The sequence below is a fragment of the Sebastes umbrosus genome, chromosome 2 (genome assembly GCF_015220745.1).
Source record: "Sebastes umbrosus isolate fSebUmb1 chromosome 2, fSebUmb1.pri, whole genome shotgun sequence".
NCBI classification, from domain to species: domain Eukaryota; kingdom Metazoa; phylum Chordata; class Actinopteri; order Perciformes; family Sebastidae; genus Sebastes; species Sebastes umbrosus.
This window is the reverse complement of record NC_051270.1, coordinates 31,644,426-31,663,877: the sequence shown is the minus strand read 5'-3', so window position 1 is coordinate 31,663,877 and position 19,452 is coordinate 31,644,426. Positions and strand designations below refer to the sequence as shown.

Below are 19,452 nucleotides of genomic sequence, written 5' to 3'. Positions count from 1 at the left end.
TTGCAGGTTTTCCTGCATTATTGGGTGCAAGTTTGGGGGCGAACAAAGCCTTCCTTGTGGACAAAAATGTATTTACTCTACAGTATGAATATTGAAAAACAAATACAGACATAGATGGCTGAAAATTGAAGAATTGGTTAATTAAATATTTAATTTATTTAGGATCCCCATTAGTTGTTACCGTAATAACAACTATTGTCCCTGGGGTCCACATAAAAAGACAGGACAATATATTCAAACATTCTTCACAATCCAAAATATCAACAAAACTGAAATAAATAAAACCAAGACAAAGTAAATAGATCTGTCACATTCATGATGTCACATCAACAGTAAATTATTCAGTCAAATAATATATACAGATATACAGTAGTAGAATAGAAGTATACTGTATATGACTGCACAATATTACTAGTGGACATTTGAGCATTACCTAATTTGGCACCACAAATATAATCATATCATATGTAGCCTAAACTGATTTCTTTCTTAATAATTGCTGTTCTTAATTTCTTTTTTAAACTGACCCTACTGGTAATTTCAGTTAACTGTAGTGGGAGTTTTTTCCAGTTTGACATCACCCTATACATTACAGTTTACTTTAAAGCATTGGTTTTAGGTAAAGGTAACATGAAGCGTCCTATGGTGGCACACGGGAGGTCAGACAGGTTGGATCCTTTTTAAATTAATAAAGATATACAGTATACTGTGTATAAATAGATATATTTCTTTAAAAAGGATCCCCATTAGCTGATACCAATGGCAAAGCTGAGCAGTCTTGTGTTAAATTGGCAAAAAACAACTAACAGCTAAGTATAATAGAATAATGGAGCGTATTCACCATATTTGAAACATTAAAACATCAACTTTTCACACAAAGAAGGTTAATATTCAAACTGTACATGACAAATCAACATGAGTTAACTGGGTGTGTCAGTTTCCAGGCAACCAAATGCAGGCAACTCCTCTGTTTGTACTGCAGCAGAGCCAACAGTTTACAGCATCCACCTGACTTCCCTGCCTAACCTTAGAGGACCATAAACTGCTGCTGTAATGAGCCCTCTTCAGTCACTAGTGTCTGAACCACTTATAGGAACAATATGCAAGTCAAAACTTTCTGAAAGTGTTTTCATAGTCGTAGCATTGAAGTGCACCACTAGATAACACATGGGGAATACCATCTCTCACTTCTCGTTGCACTGTATGAGCAACTACCTGCTGGTCACATGGTCTGTGGTGTCATGATGTCTGTGACCCGGTCACGTACACAAGTTCACACACCGCACACCATATCCTTCCTCTTCTGTCATTGTTTCCCTAAATAACCTTTCAGTTGAACTTGATAGGTGAGTTCTCTCTCAGTTCATTTGACTAAATGATACAAGAGCACTGACAGTGCTTATCCACACTACTGTTTAAATTCTCTAAAGCTATGAAATGTCCATTTAAAATCTGATTAACAAACATATTGGAGGGACTCCAAATAGTAACAATAAAGAGGAAGGAAATGTTTGAAAATGTGAAACACCCTCGCTGACGTTTAACCCAACGTGTTGTAGAGAAAACAAATAGGAAAAAGGTTTCCTGATAAAAAAAAAAAGGGGAACTCAAACAGATCAGGAAACAATACATATTCCTCTCCTTCTCTCTCTGTGTTCACACCCTTAGTTTAGTGTTTAATAATTCATGGAAATCCTTTCAGATTCAACAATCCAGTAGGCTGCTTGTATCAGATAGTGCCATAGGAGGGGAGGGTTTTCTGATGTTTTTGCTCTCTTCTGAGATGGACGTTAAGAGGATTGCCTCTTATTATAAAACACAATGGGAGTGTTGAATGCCCACGCAACCATAAACTAAGCAGATGAGTGCATTTGTCCATTGCTTGGATGGCAGTAATTACTTTATAGCTGTCCTAGTTCACCATTTTCTTGTCCGTAAACAACATTTAAACTGATTGATTCAAGAATAACAAAGTTGAACTTGGTGGAGTTTCAAAGTTCATCATTGAGCTTGTAAACAGCAGTTGACAAAACAATCTCACCTTTTTGAAGGAAATAAAGCTTTTAAACTTTATTGTGTTTTATTCCTTGATGGTTATAGTTATTCAGTATCTTTAATCATCAAATAAATTAAATAAATTAATCAATCAATCAACCTAAAGGTCCATTTAGAAGCTGTTCTGGAGCTTTGATCATATACAGTATATATGATCTTCAGGAGTTGGCTCACTTGTCATGGGATTGTAGCCTAGGTTAACATACATATACACATTTACAATTAATTTGGCAAACTCTATATCTGCTGATAAAGATCGTGTGAGACCTTGGGGTGAGATTGTTTTGTCAATTAAATATTACGATTTTAACCAAATCATTTTAAGCATTAGACCTTTTCCACAACAGACATTTAAGACACATTTGGATCTAATAACATTAATAACAGCTTTTCCAGGGAACTGGTATTGTGCATGCTGGCTTATTGGCATGTTTTACTGAAATGGATAGAAGCCATTGTTACTGTTATTAATTACACCTGTGATTTTTCTGCTATAAGTTAAACTGTCTGCTGTGAAAAATGTCTATTTAATGATGTATTATCAACCTGAAAGAATAGGCTTAATCTTTCTTAATGTCAATAAATCCCAGGAAAAGACTAAAATCAACAATGCATTAGTCAATATCTCCATATACATTATGACTTCCCCGGCATGTCTGAGGCACTCAGCCACAAGCCCATTTGTTCCTACTAACACATACATCTTTAAAGCAAATATGCTTATTGAGTTTTCTTGCTAACAGTCAAATGAGAAGATGTTTGTCATGTTTGCATGCAAATTACTATGAAGCTCGAGCCAGCAGGCGGTTAGCTTAGTTTAGCAGAAAGACTGAGAACAGCCTGGCTCTGTCCGAAGACAACAATATCTGACTACCAGCAGCTCTAAAGCTCACTAATTGACAGTATATCTGTATATCTAGATCTAGATCTAGATCTAGATATCTATCAATATCTACATCTATATCTGTATCTATATATATCTATAGGCCTATAGATATAGATATCTATCGATATATCGATAGATATCTATAGATATCTATGTATATATGTCTATGTATATCTATGTATATATATCTATGTGTATATCTATGTATATATCTATATCTATAGATATCTATAGAGATATATATCTATAGATATATATCTATATATCTATAGATATAGATATATATATCTCTATATATCTATAGATATATAGAGATATCTATAGATATATATCTATAGATACATATCTATATATCTCTAGATATAGATATATCTCTAGATATATCTATATCTAGAGATATATATCTATAGATATCTATAGATATCTATAGAGATATATATATATCTCTATAGATATCTATAGATATATAGATATATATAGAGTTGCTAGCAGCTAGCAACTAGCAAATAGTTAGCTAGCAGCTAGTAAGCTAGTAGCTAGTTAGCTAGTTAGCTAGCAGCTAGTAAGCTAGTAGCTAGTTAGCTAGTAGCTAGCAGCTAGTAAGCTAGTAGCTAGTTAGCTAGTAGCTAGTTAGCTAGTAGCTAGTTAGCTAGTTAGCTAGCAGCTAGTAAGCTAGTAGCTAGTTAGCTAGTAGCTAGCAGCTAGTAAGCTAGCAGCTAGTAAGCTAGTAGCTAGTTAGCTAGTTAGCTAGCAGCTAGTAAGCTAGTAGCTAGTTAGCTAGTAGCTAGCAGCTAGTAAGCTAGTAGCTAGTTAGCTAGTAGCTAGCAGCTAGTAAGCTAGTAGCTAGTAAGCTAGTAGCTAGTTAGCTAGTAGCTAGTTAGCTAGTTAGCTAGCAGCTAGTAAGCTAGTAGCTAGTTAGCTAGTAGCTAGTTAGCTAGTAAGCTAGTAAGCTAGTAGCTAGTAGCTAGTTAGCTAGTTAGCTACAGACAACACTGGCTTTAAATTCATCAAAAGGAAGACCCGTTTTTTATTTTAGCTATTTGACTTTATTACTTTATTATTGTTTCTACCAGAGCAGCTGCTAGTGAATCTCACTGTGAGCCTTAAAGCTACTAACTATAAATTAACTATAAATGAACTTGACAGTATGTGAGCTACTCGCTAGCTAGCTAACAGTTAGCATTAGCTGTGTTTATACGGCTGCATTAGCAACATGGCCTCTGACTCTGCAGCAGCAGCAGGTGAGTTACCTTCACCTGCTTCTTTCAATACATAACACAAATAAAATAGGAAAATGGAAGAATACAGTTTAGACAGAATGGAGAGAGAAAAGAGACTTTATATGCTGATTGGTCTAATAGCACTGGTGATGTTACAAATTAGCTCTTTTATACTGAGCACAGTGGTGTCTAGAAGGGAACCCGCAAGTTGGTGAAACTCTCCAAGTTCTCCAAGTTTTTCGCAATTTGCTGGTTACCTTGTAAGATAAGATAAGATAAGATAAGATAAGATATTCCTTTATTAGTCCGGCAGTGGGGAGATGTGCAGTGTACAGCAGCAAAGGGGATAGTGCAGAAACAAGAAGCATCAGCTAACACAGTAAAAAAAGAGCTAAACAAAGTATAACAAAATATAAACCATTTAAATAGAAGGAAGTATAAAAACAGGAGCAGTATATACAGTAAGTATTGACAATAAACAGACTATTAACAAAATTGCACAAGTGGAAAATTATATTGCACAGTGACAATGAAATTAAATTCCACCTGAAAATATTGCACAGTATGAATTACACCTTAGTAGTAATAATGATAATGATATTGCACAGTCATTGTACAGTATAGTGCAGTTATTGTCAGTTTTTGGTGTGTAAGTGATCTACTGGGAGTAGTGCTGGTTGTGGAGTCTGACAGCTGCAGGAAAGAAGGACCGGACCTTTGCTATCAAAGCACTACAGCTTCACCATAAGGAGAGGGATCTGCAAAGGGAGGGACATTCAGATCTTTGAGGATGGAGACAAGGACCAAGAGAGAAGACTGCTGACTGTGAACTTTTACCAGAACGGTAGAAATGGTGCAGGGTAATGAAGCTACCCTTGGCTCATTTGCACAGGACTTCCCCACTCTGACAAAAGTGGCAGAATCAAGTCCCGAGCTCCCCCATCACCTCAGGCATCCCAACAGCAAAAACCCAGGTCCACAATAGCTCAATTCTACCCTCTGCCTGGTTATGAGGACCAAAACCTAGACCATCACACTGTCAGCCACCTGAGAGAGAGTGGCTCTGTTTGAGGTGGAGCTCACCAAGCTGAGAACACAGGTCTGCTCCTATACCAGCACCACACCACACCCTGACCTCCCAAGAACAGCTCTGCCAGGGGAAGCACCAGCTAGAGACTGCTACCCAGGAGCTGAGGGAACAGGTAGCTAGCCTGCAGAGGGACAAACAGGTCCTCACCATTGAACTCAGTGAAACAAAAACATTATGAGGAAAGAAATAGCACAGATGAAAGAAGAGATGGCAAGGGAACGGTCGCCCATCGTTGTGGAGCTACAGCACAGAAAACAGACTCTAGATACTCCTACAGAGTAGCCACAACACATATGGGGCCCGAAAACAGAAGATGCGCTCCACAAAATTTGGCAGTCTGGTCTGCAGAGTAACAGAGAAAGCATCCAAGTTCTTCCTCAACTTGCGCATCATCATCATCTCTACCCCACAACCTATAGCAGAGCTGGACCTGCTAGAAATATTTGAATGAAGCTGTTCATGAGCTGAGAGAGAACGCACACGGGGCTTTCTATGCCTTCAAAAATATGTCCAAACCAAAAATGCTAATTAGAATTTGGCTAAAACTCATTGAGTGTGTTATTGAAACAATTGCACTCTATGGCAGCGAAGTGTGGGGTCCATTTACAAAACAACTCAATGGGATAAACACCTCATTGAGACCCTGCATACAGAGTTCTGTAAGATTCTACTACAGAGGAAATCTACAAATAATGCATGCTGGGAAGAATTAGGCTCATGTCCACTAATAATAGAAATACAGAAAAAGAGCTATTAAGTTTTGGTAAACATAGGGACCCCCTCTCATATCATTATCAAGTCCTAGTTCACAAACCTGCTCCACCAACACACCAGGGCTTCAGGAACAGAACAGTTAAACTCAACCAAATTACAACACAGTTAAAGCAAAAGTACATCACCTATTGGCAAACACAATCAAAGGCACAGCGCAAAATACAATGCTATCTGGCTCTAAATCGACGGTACACGGTTGAATTGAATTGAGTATCAATCTTGTCATCTGACTTTCAGCAGGAAAGAGAATAAGCGTATTACCAAAAATGTCAAACTACTCCTTTAAAAGCTGTCACAATTTTAAAAAAAAGTCTCTTAATTTTTTCACTGTAGTTTTTAACAAATGTTACAAGAGTAAATAGTTTGTTGGGGACTATTATTAGTTGTGTATTAATACACATTTGGTGCGCTAGTGCTGTGGTTCTCAACTTTTTTCGTGTCAAGGACCCCCAAATTTATACTGTTAGGTCATAGACTTCAGAATAGTCACTCTTATGACTCCTACTCACATTGGGCTTACTTCTACAGTGAATTAAATAGTGAAAATAAACCATTCCCATTTTTCTGGGGACCCCCTGGAACTCCCTCAAGGACCCCTGGGGGTCCCCAGACCCCTGGTTGAGAACCCATGCTCTATTGAGTATTTACAGCACCTGTACAGTGCTTGTAGGATCAACTCAAAATAAACCAGAGCATGTTCATCGTAATGGAGGAACACATTTCAGAGCGCAATAGCATGTTTATAAGCCTTTTTCACAGAGGACATTTTGACTTGTGACAGTAGGAAAAGCACAGGTGTAAATAATAAAATGAACTAGAAAATTTCGCAAGAAATTTTGACCAGTGTGCCTGGTGCTGGGGGGGCAGAAAGCATTTTAAAACAGGTTGGACTGATTTTTTAAAAAACAACATAGCTTCTTGTTAACATACAGTAAGAGTTGAGGGCTTTTATTTTGAAAACTAGGTGAATACCTAGTTTCCTGTTATCATACAATGAGAGTTGGGGGCTTTTATAACAGGTGTAATTAATAACATTAATTATGGCCCTGATCCATTGAAGCCCTGGTTTAGAGCATGCTGGCTCACTGAAATGGCGTGATACAGTAAATAGTGTGTGTGTGTGTGTGTGTGTGTTAGTCAGCCTGCTCTGATTGGCTAATGTGAATCAGCTGTCTAGCAGCAATCAAAAGCTGCAGTGGTGATTTACCACTGCTGCAGTGGGGCAGTTTATAATAGGAGTTAACCAGAGACGTACATGTCATAAAAGTGCTTCTTCGACAGAAACCGTGACTCCTATCGCTTAGATTGTTCACGTGACCAGTTAGGAGTCTCTGATGAATAAATGGTGACACATTTGGGTCTGTAGTGTCAAAAATGTGACCTCGGCGGCAGTTTCGAAAAGTAGTAACTTTTTTCTCTGATCCAAAAAATTCTGTGAAATTTAATATGGGCTGCTATGGGAGCCTAGCCTGGAGTTGCTGTCACGTTCAGGCATGTGTCGCCAAATGTGTAAGTCCGACTGATTCCATAACTACATGACTGCGACCGGCACAAAAATACCTACATTTTGATGTATTAATTGTGTATGAGGAGTGGACGTTGTGGGCTAAGGAGCAATTTGTTTGGATAATTTCCAAAAGATTTTTAAGTTGTGCTCCACTCTAGCTCTGACATCACGCGCTCTAGCCCTTAACGACCCACGCAATACACACCCATTATAAAATCTGAAACGGTCTGAAAATTTCACAAAACGTAAACTGCGATTTCGTGAAAACCGTGCCAGCTATCAAAAAATTTCCATTTGGCCAAATAAAGTCCCAAGTTTTGTGACCCGTTTAAACTTTTAATCCCGTTTCTACGTTAAAGTATGGCGACTCTGTATGGCCCCAAAGAGGAGTGTTTATGAGCACTCTTCACGTCGATTTTCAATGCATTCCAATGGAGCAAAAAAAATTGCGCTTTCGCGCGATTTTCTCGGAGACCGCTGCGCGAATCTCTTAGTCAGGTCATAGCAAACGATTCCCGATCATTCCGCACGTTTTGATGTACTTTTTGTACATGTGCTGGCAACGCTGCGGGACTAGTAGCGCGCCAAAGTTTAGGCAGAAGAAGAAGAATTAAGCCCGCAGGATAATAGACCAGTGTGCTTCTAGGCACACTGGAATAAGCCCGCAGGATAATAGACCAGTGTGCCTAGAAGCACAAGGCTATGCCTTGTGCTTCTAGGCACACTGGAATGATGGCTTAATTCTGTGTAGCTGCTACGGTTTCAAGGTCCTGGTATAGGCCTCTTTCACAGCAGCCATTCTGACATGTCATAGCAGGGTAAACACAGGTGTAATTGATAACATTAATTATGGTCCCATTCTATTTAGTGTGTCGCAGTCATTCCAGTGAACCAGCACGCACTATACCAGGACCCTGGCACACCTCATTGGATGAGGGCCACAGTTAATGTTACTAATTACACCTGTGTTTACCCTGCAGTGACATGTCAAAATGGCTGCTGTGAAAACGGCATATTGTGAATGCTGGGTGGATATAATGGACCCATCGTTCATTTTTTTCACCCCTGTGCTTTTCCTACTATAAATCAAAGTGTCTGCTGTTAAGGAGGCCAATTGAGCTCTGTGGCACAGAGTTTTGCACTGATCAGACTTTTTCAGTCTCGATAGCGATACCTCGGCCCTGGGTATCGGCCGATACCGAATACCGGTGTTTCATTAATAAGCTGTATGCCACACTGTGTGGAAATCACTGGGATCATTCTTTTATGTGTTAGAAAACATCAGGCTTGACTTAAACATCGCTTTCCTAACTTTGTAAAACAAAATGTAACGAATAAATATAGATAACATAACATACATTTTGTTAATTGTTATTTATTATATTAAATAATAAATCATACACCAACAACTTGGTAAAAAAATCTTCAAAATTAACAGGAATTAAAATTCCAGTATGTAATGTTTATAGTATATAAACATAGTATTGAATTGAATGGATTGGCTCCATTGTCACCGATATCCGATCCAGCTATTTGAGTCAGTATCGGCCTGATATCCGATCTGGTATCAGTGCATCTCTAAAAAAATATAGATTTTCACCAGCCTCATATTATTCTTTAATCATGTTTTGTGATGTATTTATACATTAAAAGAGGGGATGCAGCACTTCTTCTAGGCAAATGTAACTTGTTAGTACAGCATTTATGGGTCAAACGCTATTTTTGGGAGGCAAATGATACTAAGAGGAGATATCACTATCAGCTCTATAATTGTCTAAGAAAACACTAAGAATATCAGTCTAAAGACATGAATATTTATATTCCCACATAAATATATTTATACTTTCTTGAACGTCTGAGAACAAAAGAAACACTCTGATGAAGAAGTGCTCACAATCACAATTTATTAACACTGTACAGTACATTATTTTATTACTTCTGAGTTTACATTTTGTGTCTTTCACATTTAGACACTATCGTACATTCACGTCTACTGTAAGAACTATTAAACACCACAGTTTATCTCTAGCTGTTATCACAGAAACCCAGAGGCTTTTTTCACTTCATGGCAGCATGCGTATCTATTAACATAGTTTTCTACTGTTGTGGATAGATTGATGTCCTTGGGCTGGGCCAGTGTGAAACCCCACCAGTGGAGCAGAAGCATTTCCGCACACTGAGTGTCAAAGCATCCTAGTTTGTGCAGAAAGGATTCTGTTAGACTGATGGGGGCAGGCAGGAGGTCACACTGTGGATCTTTTACTTGGTGAGGCTCTTCACATACTCCAGCTCCTCCACTGGTTTCCACACTTGATTGATGGTGATGAGCTGCAGCAAAATGCCAGAAATTTAAAATAAGGCTTCACCTGACATATTTGCAAGTGTTACATCAATTAAAGGTGTTGAACTAATAAATATCGCCATTAAACTTCCCCAGTTAATTTCTTATATCAAGACAATTGTTTTTTGTATTACAGGCTATCTGAAAGTTTCAGTTTTTATGCAAATGAGGCATTATCTTATCAAATATGTGTTAATTTGCATACATTTCCAGAGCAGACATCTGAACATTGGATAAAGCCAAGTTAAAAAATATTTTGGGAATTTTTGATGTCTTTTTTCATCACTCCATAAATCAGTAAAAACAGCCATAAAAAAATAAATTTTTGCCATAGGAATAAAATGTTGAATAAATCAGGCTATGAATGATATATGAACAAACCCCTCTGTAAAAACCTTCAAAATATCGGTAAGTATGAAAGTTTGATGTAAGTAAGTGATGCTGAAGTGGAGATTTCTGGCTCAGAGTATAAGAAAAACCTCATTTTGACAAAACGGCCTTTAAAGATATGGATTGTAAAATTCACTACATTTTGAAGACACTACAGGTGAATAGAGTAAAACATGTTTAACTAATAGATATCATCATGAAACTTACCCAGTTGATTACTTACATTTAGACATTTATTTTTTGCATTACAAGTTTTTGGAATCTTTATTTTTAAATATGCAAATGAGGCATTATCTTATGTTAACTTATGGTGAATGTAGGAGAAATCTACAGATGCAAAAAGTGTCATAAAATAAACACCTGAATGTGTATTCTTTCTAGTCTGAAAGTTATGGAAGCAAAATAGCCCAAAATCCCCAAATTGACAAGTGCATGAAAACAATGTGTTTGCCTGGAGTGTCTCCCCAACATGTAACATGAGTAGTACCAACATGTGTGGCAACATAAACATCTTTTATCTGATGTCGCAATAGCGGGCTGGTACTAATTTGATAACATTTCTTCCTCAGTGACTCGGCAGTTTGCAACTGCGTGCTGGAAGCTTGTATATCATTGCCAACAGGAATAAAACAGACTTATCAACAACCATTCAAACATTATAAAATGTTATGTAATGTTAGACATTACCTTTTGGGGTTTTGATGGGTCCAGTCTCTCCCATGGTTCTGGGTTTTTGGTCCTATTCAAACTAAAAACAGCGAATGATTATCATCATTAAACATGTCTACATGCCAGAGGCAGATAAAAGTCAGATTAAAGCATGAAACAACAAAAAAAAAGTTAATTTAACGCGCTTTAAATAATTATATAAATACAGTGGAATATAATTCCATTTCCATCAAAATGAGAAAAAAAGTACAATAACACTTACATAACATCATTTTTTGTAAATAGAAAGTAGAGAGCAGCAGAGGTGGCTCCTACTGCAGCAAAAGCCATGAACCCTATCAGAGGGATCAGCTGAAATACACATGTAAAAAATCAATTTTTAAATGTGCATCATAATATTAAAATGCATATAATATCCTACATGTGCTATAAATCCAATATATACACAATACAAAATCACTTTTAACATAGTAAAAATGACGGCTCACCTCCTTTTTCTTTCTCAACATTTGGAAAAATCCAACCATTTTTTCAAAATTCTCAAACACCTAAAAGAGAAATTCATCATATGTCCAGTTAACGATGAAGCTGAGAGTCCATACAGTAAATTAAAGTCAATAAATCATAGAGGCGGCTGTGTTCAAGGTCTCACCTGTTGTTGCTGAGAAGTCCTTGACGTCTTTTAGTGCAGCATCCTGTGAGCCGGGCTGATGTAGGCTGGAGGAGAGGTTGTACGAGGTGGAAGGCACGTAGACAGACAGAGAGCTTCCTGCACTGAAATGCACCCGTTCAATTCAGTCAACACATCTAATTTGCTAATGATCAATACATTTTCTGGGTGTGCAGCAACCTCTTGTGGCCACATTTGAAAACTGAAAGTCAATAGCTGGTCGGTTGTTTGGAGTGCAGATCTCAAACATTAAAGACAATTTGAGTGTTTTTCAGTGACAGAAAACACAGGAGAAAATACCAGACACCAAGGGTCAAGTTTTACTCATTTTATTTTCAAATCTTTTTTTTTTGTAATAATACATTTTATAAATGCAGAGGTCATATGTGGTTTGTCATCTGGGAGGTTTTTGATATGTTTGAATCTGCTGGGCAGTGAGAGAGGGGCTCATTTTGCTGAGGCACCGAAGGAAGCATGTGTGTTTGATGGTAGAAGCCTCCATGTTCTCCTCTTGTAGCGCCAACAGAGCAGCCTGGAAAACAAAAACAGTTTTCAGGTGTTCTTACTCGGTTTGTCTGTGTCAACACCAGGAAAAGGATTACATTTTGTATTTTAGAAAATAACTGTCTTCACGTTACCTCTTTACATAGGTTTTCCAAGTCAGCTCCAGAGTAAAGCTCGGTCTTTGCGGCCAGCTCCTCCAGACACACATCAGCGCCCACGGGCATCGACTCTGTACGCACCTTCAGGATGCAAAGACGAGCCTAGACACACGGATATACAAGGTTAGTTAACCCTTTGAACTTTGCAATAGAAATGGTCCGCCAGTGCCTACATTGGTATTTATTAGGGCTGTCAATTCAAATATTTAATCGCAGTTAAACGCATGATTGTCCACAGTTAATCGTGATTAATTTAAAACATGTTTTATCTGTTCAAAATGTACCTTTAAGGCAGATTTGTGAAGTATTTAATACTGATCAATTTATTATTGGAAATCAATTAGCAACAACAAAAAAATGGCAAATATTGTCCAGAAACCCTCACAGGTACTGCATTTAGCATTAAAAATATGCTCAGATCATAACATGGCAAACTGCAGCCCAACAGGCAACAACAGCTGTCAGTGTGTCAGTGTGCTGACTTGACTATGACTTGCCCCAAACTGCATGTGATTATCATAAAGTGGGCATGTCTGTAAAGGGGAGACTCGTGGGTACCCATAGAACCCATTTTCATTCACATATCTTGAGGTCAGAGGTCAAGGGACCCCTTTGAAAATGGCCATGACAGTTTTTCCTCGCCAAAATTTAGTGTAAGTTTGGAGCGTTATTTAATCTCCTTTGCGACAAGCTCGTATGACATGGTTGGTACCAGTGGATTCCTTAGGTTTTCTAGGTTCAGATGATGCCAGTATCTTCACTCTAGCTTTATACATGTCAAATAACTTTGACAGTCCTAGTATTTTGGCTTATTGTGATGTCATTTCTCGAAGTATCTTCAAATACTTCGTATCCCTAAAATCTGCCAAACCTAAACTAAAAGGTTATGCAAGTCAATAAATCCCAATAATTGAGAAAAGTATTGAAATTGTGTCGTAAATTAAGATTTTTTTTTTTATATGCTTGTACTAAATAAACACCCTAAACATATTGATAAAAAATATATCTAAATGTAGAAACATGAACAAAATATTTTTTAATATTCCATAAGTTATTTAAACTTGGTAAATTTTTTTGTTTTTGAGATGTGCTCATTTTTATGAGCAGATCAAGTGCAAAGGCACTTTGATAGTTTCGTTAAAGGTTAGTTACTGAAAGAGACACTTATACAAAAAGGTATGGTTATCTGGGTCTATGGTTTAATCACTTCTAAAAACACACAAGATTGCTGCTCTATTATAACGTTTAATTCCTTTGAGACAAATGAGTTACCTGCTGGTCGGGTGGTGGGACATAGATGAGTTGGTCCAGCCTGCCAGGCCTGAGGAGGGCACTGTCTAAGCAGTCTGGTCTGTTTGTGGCAGCTACAACCATCACATCTCTGTTGCATACTTCCTGGCAGTCCAACTGTCAAAGAGCAAAAAAAAGCTTATAGCACAAAGTGTTGACTGAATCACCTCATACTAATAGATGGAGGAGTGACAGCCTCCATAATATCTGACCTGATCCTGCGTGCGATTCTCCTCCACTCCCTCCGCCTGGAGGATCTTCTCCGTCCCTCTCCTCTCCAGCGTCTTCAGGCCAACCCCATCCATCTCATTCAGGAGCACAGACAGGAGGCGCGTCTGTACGCTGTTCGGTGTCTGACTGTTTGACCGCGAGCCAATCAGAGAGTCAATCTCATCGAGGAACAGGATGCAGGGAGCACAGGCCCGGGCCTGGCGAAACAGCTAGACAGACGGGTGCAGGTGTTTATGGGTGAAACAGGAGGATACAGACACAGCAGCCATTGTCAGCTGTTAATACAGACTGTGAAAAGAAAAGTACCTGCGCTAAAGCCTTCTCCGAGTCTCCGACAAAGGGAGAGTAGAGGTCAGCACCACCGACGGACAGGAAGGCACAGTTAGATGAGCTGGCTGCAGCCTTGACGAGCGTCGTCTTTGCACATCCTGGAGGTCCGTAGAGCAGCACGCCGCGGGGCCGACACAGACCCAGACGAACAAACGCCTCGGGGTATAACATCGGCCACTCAATACTCTTTGATGTTCAGACACAAGAGAGTACAGACGGAGGAAAAATTTGTATTAAATTCCAATGACAGGTATTTTTCTTTATCAGTAAACATGCTCAGATGGCAACTCTTTGTGTTTTCACGTTGTTTAATTCAAGCACCGGTGCTCATTTACCTGTGTTAGTTTGAGTTTGACCTCATCCAGGCCTCCTATCTGCTCCCATGACAAAGGAGAGAGCTCCGTCCTGCCCAAGCTGCTCCGCAGGCAGGAGGGACGCACCGCCTTCAGGGCCTCCTGGAAGTGCTTCATACCCACCGCCTGCTCTCCTGAACCCTGCAGACAACAATAACAAGGCAATAGACAAAAACATTCATAAATCGACTGTCTTCAGCGCTCTGACGCATTAAAGCAGTTTTTACACTCAATTTCAGCTCAATTTAATTAACTTTACTGTACCAGGATAATCTGCTCGGTATCAATACTAATTTCCATGAAGTCCTGGGTACATATATGTGATGACTATGCAAACCACATTTTAGGTTTATCAGGTACACGTGTCCATATATGCACTGTAGTGTGAATGCAAGTGCATCACATCAAAAGGGATAGTTTGGATGCTTTGAAGTGGGGTTGTATGAGGTACTTATCCATAGTCAGTGTATTTCCTACAATAGACGGCGGTCAGCTCTCAGTTTTGAGAAACAGACAGGAGTTTATCGAGGAGTCAGATCATTTTAGTGCCTTGTAAGTAATTTAACCTTAAAATCTATTCTAAAACGTACTGGAAGCCAGTGTAAAGAGGCCAAAACCGGGGCGATGTGTTCAAACCTGGCAGCTGAGTTCTGTACTCTCTGTAGCCGGCCTACAGTTTTTCTATTTAGGCGTGTAAAAAGGCTTTTAGAGTAATCCAGGCGTGATGAGATAAAAGCATGTAAAATGATTTCTGTATCATTAACACAGGTTGAATTCTGGCGATGTTCCTTAGTTGATAAAAACAAGTTTGTACAAGTTTAGTAATGTGCTGATAAAAATTTGAAATACAGTCAAAGTAATAAAATATTAGTGTTTATGTTTCTATATGATACGTGGCGTGATTGCTGCATTTACCTTTGAGTTTTCCCGTATAGCGTGCATGGCAGCCTCCCTGCACAGGGCGCTGAGGTCTGCTCCTACGTAGCCTGTAGTTCTCTGTGCCAGCTCTGCCATGTCCACACTGGGACACACAGGCATCCTCGCACACAGAACAGACAAAATGGCTTTTCTCTGCTGCAAGGTGGGCGCTCCAATGATGACCTGAAGGAAAGACGTAAAAATTCAGAACCTCAAAGATTCATTTACATTTATTATTATGTAATGGTTTTATGTATTTCATCATCCACACCTCTCTGTCAAATCTTCCAGGCCTGCGCAGTGCCGGATCTAAGCTGTCCGGCCGGTTGGTGGCGCCGACGATGAGGAAGCGATCAGACTGTCTCATCCCGTCCATCAGTGTGAGGAGCTGAGCGACCAGACGGTTCTCTGGCGCAGACGAGCCGGTCCTCCTCGGACACAGAGAGTCTAACTCATCTAAGAACAGCACACAGGGACCCTCTTCAGCTGCAGATCGAGCCCGCTCGAACACAGCACGCAGCTTCTCCTCACTCTCACCTGGCCGTGATCCCACCACCTGAGACAATTATTCACAATTATTATTATTATTATTATTAATAATACGATTCATCAATTAATCAGCTATTAAATTAATTGCCAACTATTTTGATAATCGATTTATCAGTTTGAGTAATTTTATAGGAAAAAAAAAAGTCTTCTTCAATGTGAATATTTTCTGGTTTCTTTACTCCTCTATGACATTAAACTGAATATCTTTGAGTTGTTGACAAAACAAGACATTTGTCATTTGCCATTTTGGGCTTGAAAATGAAATATTTTCATTGGAGCAACAGTCTTTGTTTTAAAATACTTGAAAATGTAAGGGAGAAATAGCTTTCAACTGCATTTCTGACAACCAGAAATTGTCAAATCGTCTTGTAATTTTGTTATGGGACCAAAAACACAGCAGTGTTGACTGGTGTTAAATCAGACATAGTTATATAACAGTACTTTCGGTTGGGTAAGTTATTCTAGTATTTTGTTTGTTGGATTAGCCCAAAGAAAAGAAGGTTACTTTGTCTTTCAACAGCTTCTCAATTGACCTTACAGACAATTTACTTTGGATTTTGCAACATATAATTTACGCTGATTGTAAATGTTGAACATAATAATGTAATGTAAACACACAGAGTACATGAAAGGATGTCATTAATATTATTTTTTTTACCTCTGGCCCTCTGACCACCACCAGGCTGGCTCCCACGTCCCCTACCACTCTGCGGACCAGCAGGGTCTTGCCCACACCTGGAGGCCCCACCAGGAGCACACCTCTGGGACACGACACACCAAGAGAGCTCAGGGTGTCTGGATAGAGCAGGGGTAGCTGCAGCATCTCTCTCAGGGAGGCACTCACCTACAATACAGTAAAAAAACAAATGTAGGTGTCACATAGTGCAAATTCACACCAATAATGTCATTACAGTGAATGTATGCTGACCTCCTCCAGTCCCCCCAGTGGGACCGTTTGCTGGTCCTGCAGCTGACTCCTGTAATGCCGGACCGTCTGGATGCCAGCTATCTCCACACCAGTTTTTGAGGTGATGAATCCAGCATTGGCAGAATCCACATTGATGCTTTCAATAACAACATATCTAATGTCTGTATCAAAATCCTCCAGGTTTATCACAAACTTGGTGTGGACATACACACCTTTCAGCATGTCTTTCACCAGCTCATGAACAAGGCGAGGAGGTGTGTGTTTCTTAAAATCAACACTCTGGACCACCACAGTGATCTTAGCACCTTTCAGTTTGGGGCAGGGGACAGGTGTGAGCTGACCAGGGTCCAGGTGGAGATGTGTGGTTGGCTGAGAGAGCAGACTGGGAGAGGAACACTTCAGGTCCATCTGCAGGAAGCCCTCTGCCAGGTCAGGCCGGGGCCAGGCGGTGCACAGGCAGCTTCCCCCGGGGACAGACACCAGCACCGGGGAGCCCAGACCCAGACCCAGAGCTGACATCAAGCCTGGACCCAGCCTGCATCTCTGAGAGCCCAGGTCTGATGGATCCACTGACAGCAGCCTCACAGACATTATGGCCCAGCAACAGCCTCACTGACAGGAAAACAAAGAAAGGCAAGTAGATGACGTTACTTCTTCATTACAGTGATACAAACAGACACACACAGAGGGAGTGAAGCTAGAGCCATCACTGTAGCTACAGTCACTACAGCAACTGTAGCTACAGTAACTACAGCAACTGTAGCTAGGCTACATGCTACTAGCTGTTAGCTACAGCTTCACTCTTAGCTGTGATCAATACTGTTTGATAACACCACCTGTGAGACAGTTACATACCAGATAAAGGGCGACACTACTGAATCATGGCTGTGTAAATGCTGTCAGTGTGTTCGCGGTGCTGAAACAACAGACACACTGATGTTTACTAAACCCATGCGGCGTTAAAACGAGATGGCCAACCAAAACCTTTTCCTGCGCATTTCTGTTTCCCAAATGTTGCTATTATGAATTTACAAAGGAAATTAATAATACCTGCTATTATCATGAATGTCAAAGGATATGAGCTGATCCTGAATACCTCTATTATACTTTTGTAGGCTTGCATAAATACGTTTATACATTATATTAATGTATAGATTATTGTATGTAATAATGTACTTAACTTAATTCTGCAAGTAGAGAATAATACAGTGGAGTTATTCCAACTGATACATATATATATATATGACTTAGATTTAAAACTTACCACAGTATACTATTATGAATTTATAAACGAAATTAATAATACCTGGTATTATCATGAAAGTCAAAAGGATATGATCTGATCCTGAATACCTTTATTATACTTTTGTAGGCTTGCATAAATACGTTTATACATTATACATTATACATTATATTAATGTATAGATTAGTGTATGAAATAATGTACTTTACTTAATTCTGCAAGTAGAGAATAATACAGTGGAGTTATTCCAACTGATACATATATATATATATATATATATATATATATATATATATATATATATATATATATATATATGACTTACTTACATATAAAACTTACCACAGTATACTATACATGATTTTATAAGGTTTGATAAGCAACGTAAAATTAGTGTGGTAACCTTAATTACGCTAATTAAAATAATCCAAAATGTTAATGTTTACATTAGCTTCGTACCTTTAATAAAGATTTTTTTTTTCAGTCTGTTTTGTTTTTATTATTTCCTCTTACACTTGCCAATAAATACATAAATGCCAAAATACTGTTGAATCATTACCATAGTCCCTTTAGTTTTGATCTCTATGTTAGTGTTTTTTTATTTATTTATTTATTCTCTTTTTTGTATTCTATCTTATTTTATTTATCTATTCGTTTATTTATTTATTTTATTTTCCTAATTGCTCAATTAGCTCTGTCTGGTATTTTACAATTCCACTGTTGTTGGAAACGTTTTCATGATGTAAATAAAATGTATACGTAAAAGTAGCACAAAAAGAAAAGAAAAAAATTAAATTAAATAATCATAATAACAATAACATACCAAAATACAAGTAATACAAATATAAATAGTACAAATAATAATAATAATAATAATAATAATAATAACAATAATAATAATAGCAATAATACACATATAATAATAATAATAATTATTATTATTATTATAAATAATAATAATAATGATACACATTTAATATATATGTAAACGTTATTTTGATAACAATAGTGGCTGAAATAAACAAGCAAGTCATAAGGAATAGTTATAGTCGTCCAACATTAAGTGAGTTGTACCCGTTTCTCTGACGCTCTGGTTCTCTGACGCTCTGACGTCACCGTGCGTCCACAAAATAAAATGCTGCCTAAAATATTTAAACAAACATGTGCTGTTTATTCCCCAATAGTGTGTGTGTAACTTTAACATCATGTTTAGTTTTGGAGGTGCGTAGGAAGCGAGAGGGACTCTCTTGAGTCCTTGTATGTAATGTATGCATATATATACCTTTTATAAATAAATGTACCAGCAGAGACTGTTTGTGATAAACACGCAGTTAATCCAGCAGCCT

The 19,452-nt window shown here is 38.5% G+C and overlaps 2 protein-coding genes across 2 annotated transcripts; both read right to left on the bottom strand.

Moving 5' to 3' along the window:
• Nucleotides 1-9,413: 9,413 nt before the first annotated feature.
• On the bottom strand, nucleotides 9,414-11,703 carry c2h15orf48 (chromosome 2 C15orf48 homolog). Its single transcript, XM_037790471.1, has 5 exons — nucleotides 11,585-11,703; nucleotides 11,421-11,480; nucleotides 11,195-11,283; nucleotides 10,951-11,011; nucleotides 9,414-9,860 (listed from the first exon to the last, which is right to left on the bottom strand). The coding sequence occupies exons 2-5, from the start codon at nucleotides 11,457-11,459 to the stop codon at nucleotides 9,792-9,794; spliced, it is 258 nt and encodes an 85-aa protein (XP_037646399.1). The 5' UTR covers nucleotides 11,460-11,480; nucleotides 11,585-11,703; the 3' UTR covers nucleotides 9,414-9,791.
• A 212-nt stretch (nucleotides 11,704-11,915) lies between these two features.
• On the bottom strand, nucleotides 11,916-17,875 carry spata5l1 (spermatogenesis associated 5-like 1). The gene is made up of 11 exons (XM_037795847.1): nucleotides 17,719-17,875; nucleotides 16,864-17,475; nucleotides 16,594-16,779; nucleotides 15,658-15,942; nucleotides 15,384-15,569; nucleotides 14,451-14,609; nucleotides 14,092-14,301; nucleotides 13,767-13,994; nucleotides 13,537-13,671; nucleotides 12,241-12,366; nucleotides 11,916-12,134 (listed from the first exon to the last, which is right to left on the bottom strand). The coding sequence occupies exons 2-11, from the start codon at nucleotides 17,452-17,454 to the stop codon at nucleotides 11,997-11,999; spliced, it is 2,244 nt and encodes a 747-aa protein (XP_037651775.1). The 5' UTR covers nucleotides 17,455-17,475; nucleotides 17,719-17,875; the 3' UTR covers nucleotides 11,916-11,996.
• Between the last annotated feature and the right edge of the window lie 1,577 nt (nucleotides 17,876-19,452).